General features: G+C 35.1%; 1 protein-coding gene across 1 annotated transcript in view; it reads left to right on the forward strand.

The window, feature by feature from the left end:
* The window catches only part of LOC113206953 (ATP-binding cassette sub-family C member 4), a 14195-nt gene extending 6949 nt beyond the window's left edge, over window positions 1-7246 (forward strand). Inside the window, exons 2-26 of the mRNA XM_026423255.2 lie at window positions 90-200; window positions 283-417; window positions 504-708; window positions 792-1014; window positions 1097-1253; window positions 1339-1477; window positions 1554-1664; window positions 1739-2017; window positions 2100-2264; window positions 2392-2513; window positions 2603-2786; window positions 2864-3040; window positions 3121-3380; window positions 3484-3776; window positions 3852-3931; window positions 4022-4172; window positions 4291-4397; window positions 4474-4597; window positions 4679-4846; window positions 4936-5063; window positions 5146-5391; window positions 5506-5675; window positions 5750-5879; window positions 5957-6067; window positions 6170-7246. Of these exons, the coding sequence (XP_026279040.1) occupies window positions 90-200; window positions 283-417; window positions 504-708; window positions 792-1014; window positions 1097-1253; window positions 1339-1477; window positions 1554-1664; window positions 1739-2017; window positions 2100-2264; window positions 2392-2513; window positions 2603-2786; window positions 2864-3040; window positions 3121-3380; window positions 3484-3776; window positions 3852-3931; window positions 4022-4172; window positions 4291-4397; window positions 4474-4597; window positions 4679-4846; window positions 4936-5063; window positions 5146-5391; window positions 5506-5675; window positions 5750-5879; window positions 5957-6067; window positions 6170-6223 (4030 nt within the window). The 3' untranslated portion in view covers window positions 6224-7246. The remainder of the gene's footprint in view (window positions 1-89; window positions 201-282; window positions 418-503; window positions 709-791; window positions 1015-1096; window positions 1254-1338; window positions 1478-1553; window positions 1665-1738; window positions 2018-2099; window positions 2265-2391; window positions 2514-2602; window positions 2787-2863; window positions 3041-3120; window positions 3381-3483; window positions 3777-3851; window positions 3932-4021; window positions 4173-4290; window positions 4398-4473; window positions 4598-4678; window positions 4847-4935; window positions 5064-5145; window positions 5392-5505; window positions 5676-5749; window positions 5880-5956; window positions 6068-6169) is intronic.
* The last annotated feature ends 191 nt before the right edge of the window (window positions 7247-7437 follow it).

Consider the following 7437-nt stretch of genomic DNA (forward strand, 5'->3'; position numbering starts at 1 on the left):
GGGAGCCGGTCCCCCGTCTCGTCTGACCCCTTACATGACTTAAGAGAATGAAAGTTTTGAAATGTTATCTTTGACTTTTCGTTTTTCAGTTGGTTGGCTTCGTTATTTCGCAGAGGATGGAAAAAGACATTAGAAGTGGAGGACATTTACGATCCTCCCAAGAGAGACCGCTCGGAGTTGTTGGGCGACAAATTAAACATGTGAGCATTCAACTCTCCCTTTAGATTTGTGAGAAAACAATTTTTTATTGTTCATCAGCAATTTTTAATTATTTTCTTTCAGGTACTGGGAAAGAGAACTGGCCTGGCAGAGTGAAAAGAAGGGCAGATCTCCAAATTTGGTTCGAGCTCTAACAAAAACATTTTCTACAGATTTAATTCTCCTATCTTTCCCTCTTATTATTGAAATGTCTTTAAAGTATGTAAATATACCAAGTTTTATTTTATATTAATTTTTGTAAATATCAACTTGTTTTATTAACGGGTGTTTCTTTCTTTTTATAGTGTTATACAAAGTTTACTCCTTGGTAAGCTCTTGTCACACTTTAGGCCTACTCCATTAATTTCGAGAGAAGACGCCATGATATATGCGGGTTCAATGATGACATGTGTCCTCATCTCAATTATTTGTCGTAACCGCTATGAGATTACTGCTTATCACACAGGATTACGCATAAGAGCAGCCTGCTGTTCTGTTATCTATCGCAAGGTGAAACATTATTTAAGATAATATTGTAATAAAAGGTTCTGTTGTGCAAGAATATTTTTAATAAAAGGATTTTTTGTTTGCAGGCTCTTAAGCTGAGTAGTGGGGCTATGGGAGATATGGCCACAGGTCAAGTAGTTAATTTGATCTCCAATGACGTAAGTCGTTTTGACATCATGTGCATTTTTTTCCACTACATGTGGGGAGGTCCTGTCCTTTCTGCTGTTATAGTTTTTCTATTTTGGTGGGATGGTATGCTGCCAGCCTTGTTAGGATTGTGTGTTGTGTTTGCAGTAACACTAGCTCAATGTAAGTAATATATGCATGCTGCCTTCTTCTATTTGGGCTTTTTTATCAGGCCACATAGTTTTATTCTGATGACTTATTACAGCTTATATTGGAAGACTCTCATCCACATTCCGGCGCCTTATTGCGCTCAGAACTGATGAACGTGTTAGACTTGTAAATGAAGTTATTTCTGGTATACAAGTAATAAAGATGTATGCATGGGAAAGGCCTTTTCTTTCTCTAATGAGGATAGCTCGAAAGTAATTATCAATCTATCATAATTCAAGACTTACATATGTATTTCATTTGAATTTCAGGCTACAAAGATGTGTTTTTCTTTTTCAGGCGAGAATTGTTCCAGTTGAGAAAAGTGGCAGCTGTGCGTGCAGTATTCATGACATTTCATATGTGCACCACGCGTATGGCTCTGTTTGTTGCTGTCCTTTCTCTTTCTATCTTTGGAACACAAATTACCTCTGATAAGGTACTTCAAATATTTTCATACATTGGAATTTATTTCAGAAGGATCAAACTTATTTACGATGTCATTATTTTGTTAGGTCTTTGTGATCCATTCTTATTTTAATATCCTACAATGGGGATTAACGGGAATGTTTGTTCGTGGCACTGCTGAACTCTCAGAAAGTTATACTTCAGTAAAGAGAATTCAAGTAAGTCTATTTTATCAGAACAGTGTTTAATTCCTCATAAAACCCAAGTACATGTGTGTTATTTTTTTCACCAGCAATTTTTGATGAAACCTGAGTTTCATTCTGATACTATTGATAATAGTATCAGGTCAAGCATAAAAGAGAAAAACGGCAAATCAGATGAATCAGAGACCCTTTTGAATGGCAAAACTTCTTCCATTCAAAGTTCTGATAGTGCTTCAAGTCTTGTTCTTGAAAATGTAGAGGCAAAATGGAACTCAGACTCAGCTACTCAATTAACTCTGGATAAAATTAGTATTGAGGTTCCCAAAGGCCGATTGTTGGCCATTATAGGGCCCGTTGGAGCAGGAAAGGTAAAATACTTTTTCCTTTTCCCATTTTACTTATATCACCAAAATATAACCATTATAATTGTGCATCTTTTTTCTTTATTAGAGTTCTATCCTTCAAGCTATTCTGGGTGAATTAAAACTATCTAAAGGTTGTGTTAAAGTTGGTGGCAAGATTTCATATGCAAGTCAAGATGCTTGGGTGTTTGCTGCAACTGTGAGGCAAAACATTCTTTTTGGATCACCGTACGATAAGAAACGATATGATAAGGTAAATAAAATTGCTTCTGATTGTTTTGAAACTAGGCATCAACCGCCACATAATCTTGGTCTCATGTTGGTATTGCGTGTATGGTGATTTTATTGGGATATAAAATTAAATCTAAATTTAATACTAGGTTGTGAGAGCATGTGCTTTGCTGAAAGATTTTGAACAGTTCCCGGAAAGTGATTTAACAGTTGTTGGTGAGAGGGGTGTTTCACTTTCAGGTGGGCAAAGAGCTCGAATTAACTTAGCCAGGTAAATAAAATTAATGTCTATTCCGGTCTATTCTAATAAACTTATTTATGATCCTAGAGATAGCAATAAATAAATTATTACAATTTTAGGGCTGTTTACCGTGAGGCAGATGTTTACCTTCTTGATGACCCATTGTCTGCTGTGGATACTCACGTTGGACAGCACTTATTTGATGAATGTATGCGTGGAGCTTTAAGAGAAAAGACAGTAATTCTTGTTACACATCAATTGCAATACCTGAAAAATGCTGATCTTATACTTTTGATGCAAAATGTAAGTGCATACCTCCATATTTGATCTCATCTTAAAGCTATGCCCAAATTGTAAATATAGAGATTTTTCTCTTTCAGGGACGTAGCTTAGCAAAGGGTACTTATCAAGAAATTATCAACAGCGGAATCGATTATGCAAAACTGTTGGAGGAGGAGGAGGAGGATACAGATGATACGAAATCTGAGACTTCTCAAACCAATGAATCGTTGCTAGCTTGTCAGGATCCCACATTACGGAGATCAATATCAAGAGAGGTGAGTCTTCACATTTTAAAAAAATGGAGATCTAAAATGGGATCTATGTGTCTTAAAAATTTCCCATTGTTAATCTGTAGAGAAAAAAGTCGAATGTGTCTTCATTCACTTCATCGGTGCAAAGTGTTTGTTCTGAAAAGTCAGAAGACAAAGAGGAACAGCAAGCTACATCCCCTCTTGTGGATAAATTGGAAGCATCTTCCAAAGGAATGGTTAAAGGATCAGTGTATATGCAATATGTCAAAGCTAGTGGGTCATTGATGTTGTTCCTTGTCACGGTATTCTTCTTCCTCATCACACAATTTGCCGCCTCTGGTACTGACTATTGGGTTGCATTTTGGTAAGTTTTGTGTTTACTTAAACTTCATATTCTTACAAGTCTTTAATGCTTTATGCAGCACCATAGACAATTTTCATAAACTGTGATTTTTTTCATCCTGCAGGACCAAAATTGAGGACAGTAGAAACGCTTCTGTTCAAGAAAACAACATGTCAAACTCTTCCAATATTCAAGCAGATAATAGCACATTTAGATCATTTTTCCCTTATCTCGATCTGAATACTGAAAACTGTGCATACATTTATGCTGGGATTGTTTTAGCTACACTTGTCCTTTGCATAGTCAGGTCAACAGTATATTACAGCTTGGTACTAACAATTTCAAGACGATTACATGAGTTTATGTTCAGTGCTGTCATTGGTGCTCCAATGCGATTTTTTGATACTAATCCTTCAGGTAAAGTAATTTTCCTCCCCTTTTGTATCTGCTGCAATTACTTTAGTAATCTTTAATTTCAAAAATCATTTTTAGGTCGTATTTTGAATCGTTTTACGAAGGACATGGGTTCAGTTGATGAAATATTACCTAAAATTATTTTAGACTCTTCCCAGGTAAATAAGTCTTAGGTACTTTTTAAAAATCTGTAAGCACACAATTCTTTTAGACATATTGTTTATTGTATTTGGAACTTTTTGTTGCAGGTTATCTTGAATTTAGCAGGTGCTATAGTGTTGACAGTGATAACGAACTATTTGCTCATATTGCCTCTCATACTCATGTTTATTATCCTTCACTTCATTCAAAAGTTTTACTTAAAATCCTCAAAAGAATTGAAACGGATTGAAGGAATTGGTAAGTTTTAAAAAATTCAAGTCTAAATCCATGAACTTTGGAAACACATTTTTATTTCAATGTGTTAAATGTTAAGTTTTAAAAGATATTTTTTATAATTATGCCTTTGTTTCTTCAGTACGAAGCCCTGTGTTTTCACACATGAATGTTACCTTGCAAGGCATGGTGACAATTCGAGCATTTGGTGCCCAAACCTTGCTCAAAAAAGAGTTTGATAAACACCAGGTATGACTCATATTTTGTCTTTATGTGATTAAATTCTCCTTGTGAGTTTTTGAAATTGCTTATCATATTCACTCAGGATCTTCATACTGGAGCTTGGTTCCTTCATTTGTCTGGCAGCAATGCTTTTTCCTTAGCTCTAGAAATGTCAACATTATGCTACAATATTATTGTCCTGGTCAGCCTTTTTGCCTCCACACAAGGTATGCTTAATTTAACATTCCAATTATGACTTAATGTATATTACTACGGGGAGTCCCTTATGTTTTCTATTCATCTTCCAGTGAACTCAGGTGGTGAAGTTGGGCTTGCCATTACCCAGTGCATGATGCTTTTGGGAATGTTGCAATGGGGTATACGCCAATCAACTGAAGTTGCCAACAACATGATGTCAGCTGAGAGAATACTGGAATATGTTCAATTAACACCTGAGCAAGGAGAATTAAAAGAAGGTATTCCTTTGACTACTGTATTTTGTAATGGTCCTTTCTCTTGAAAAATCGGTTAAAGAATCTAATATTAATTTTCTATCTATATCTAGAAAAGAAACCGGCTAAAGAGTGGCCTGAGAAAGGGTGTGTTAAAATGAATCATGTGTTTTTAAAGTATTCTTTAGAAGACAGTCCTGTTCTGAAAGACCTAAATCTCATTATTCAGCCAGGAGAAAAGGTAACTCACACTTCTAATTTTTGATAAGTTGTCAATCAGTGTCTGATTACCAATTAAAGCACCTCACTCTTTTTTCTTCCAGATTGGCATTGTAGGCCGTACAGGTGCTGGCAAATCCTCTTTGATTGCAACTTTATTCCGAATGGCTATAGTTGATGGTAATATTATCATTGACGATATCGATACGGGAGATGTAACTCTGGCAAGATTGCGGTCATCTATATCCATTATCCCTCAAGATCCAGTTCTTTTCTCAGGAACGATGCGTTATAATCTTGATCCATTTAATGAATATCCAGATGAAAAGTTGTGGAAAGCTTTGGAAGAGGTAAAACATTCAACTCATGTAGCCTTTTACTTTTCTAAAGTTTTTTGTTTGGTGCCGTTGGGAAAGATTTGTGCTTAGTTTTGTGCCCACTGATGTAACATCACTTTTTTTCAGGTTGAACTAAAAGACCTTCTATCAAAAGAAATGGGTTTGAATAGTAGGGTGCTTGAAAGAGGTAGTAACTTCAGTACAGGACAGCGGCAACTTGTGTGCTTGGCAAGAGCTATTCTCCGAGCTAATAAAATTTTGATGATGGATGAAGCTACAGCCAATGTTGATCCTCAGTGAGTAAATTGCTAACCTGTTTAAAAGTATCTTTTATCCAAAGTGATCGCATTTTTCATTTATTTTCTTTCAGAACGGACAAACTTATACAAACTACCATAAGAGAAAAGTTTAGAAGCTGCACAGTTCTTACTGTTGCACACAGACTGAACACTGTTATCGATTCTGATCGGGTATTGGTCATGGACAATGGAACAGTTGTTGTAAGTTCAACTCATGTTGCACCACAAACTGGGTGCCATTGTTTTCAGTTTGGTAATACACTGCTTTATGCTTATAGGAATATGACTACCCTTGGAAACTCCTAGAGCGTCCTGGTGGTATCTTTAGAGGAATGATCAACCAATTAGAAGGGCATGGTGCTGAACAGCTTAGACAAGCTGCCAAACAGGTGAGTTGCTCTTTCTAGTAAGTTGTATAAACTTGATTTTGACTAATTTGTGCTAGTGTTTTTCTCTCTTACTATGAAAATGTTCTTGTTGTCTTTTTCTAGCACTTCAAAGAACTTCAACCTGGAGTGAATAATGAGTCTAAGAAAGAAAGTTAGGAATGTGTTCACCATGTTCACTGTCTGTATTTCATTGCCTGAAATTATTTTTTTCCTTAAAAGTCAATTTGTATTTATCTATTTGTTATAGCTGTCCAATTGCTAACTTTTTGAGAATGTGTTCTATGGTTTGTGTGAAATCACACTGAAGATGAGCCTTAGGATGTTGTATCAGTATTATATACTTCTACTTATTCTTCTCATATGTACAATGAAATTTCACTTTCCTTATGACCAGGAAAGTTAATTTTGTTTATTGAAATACTTATTATTGACGTTGTGATAGGCCCTTAACTTAATGATATGAGTCCAAACTTAATTGCCCTAAACATACCAACAACATATGGGCTATTCCTCTAAATGACCTGCAGTTTGTGATACAAAACAGTAGAGCTTTTCAAGCAAACAAGTTTATTTTCTTGGAGCTACCTTGAATATTTTTATTACCCTACTGATCATTTTATTAGATTGTAACTTCCATTGAAAAGTAATGGATATTTTTCTGTAGCCAAAATTGTGTCTGTGTGAGAGAGAGATGAACCTATTGTAGTTCTCATGCTGAAATCGCCAGCCATTAATTGTTACTTAGAAATCTGTGATTTTACATATAACATACTTTGTTATTGATTTGTTTTTTGAGAACTGTTATTATGAATCTACTTACTCGTGCACTCTTGTTCATTCTTCATGAATGTACTTGCATTTTTAGCTTGACCCATTATGTGGGTTTTTAACTGTGTTGTTATTCGCTATTGTTATGCTGATGGTTGCTTAGCCTAAATTTTTGCAAAAAATTAGGACTTTAATTTTGTATGTGATTCATTGTTTATTGATGGAGTTGTCTCTGAAACTGCCCAGTTTAAAGAAATGAGACTATTTTTATAAAGTCACCTTCTGCTATCGATGAAGCATTTAAAGGAGGGTTTAAATATTTTTTAATCAAGAGTATATCTGTTGTTATTTTTACAATGATTTTTTATTGTGTATTGATCACAATCACTACAATAAATCTTTTCATGAAGACATGTCACCTTTTTTTGCCTTAAAATTCTCCTTAGTAAGACATTTCTAACAAACAGTTTTGTACATAACTTAATTAAAAATTTAAAATTTCCATTCACTCTTTTATCATACAAACTCTTTCATTCAAAATTCCTGATAAATTCTCTACATAAACAATTGTTTCTTCAGTACGAAGCCCTGTGTTTTCACAC

The sequence above is a fragment of the Frankliniella occidentalis genome, unplaced genomic scaffold (genome assembly GCF_000697945.3).
Source record: "Frankliniella occidentalis isolate FOCC.00 unplaced genomic scaffold, Focc_3.1 Scaffold147, whole genome shotgun sequence".
In the NCBI taxonomy this organism is placed as follows: Eukaryota; Metazoa; Arthropoda; class Insecta; order Thysanoptera; family Thripidae; genus Frankliniella; species Frankliniella occidentalis.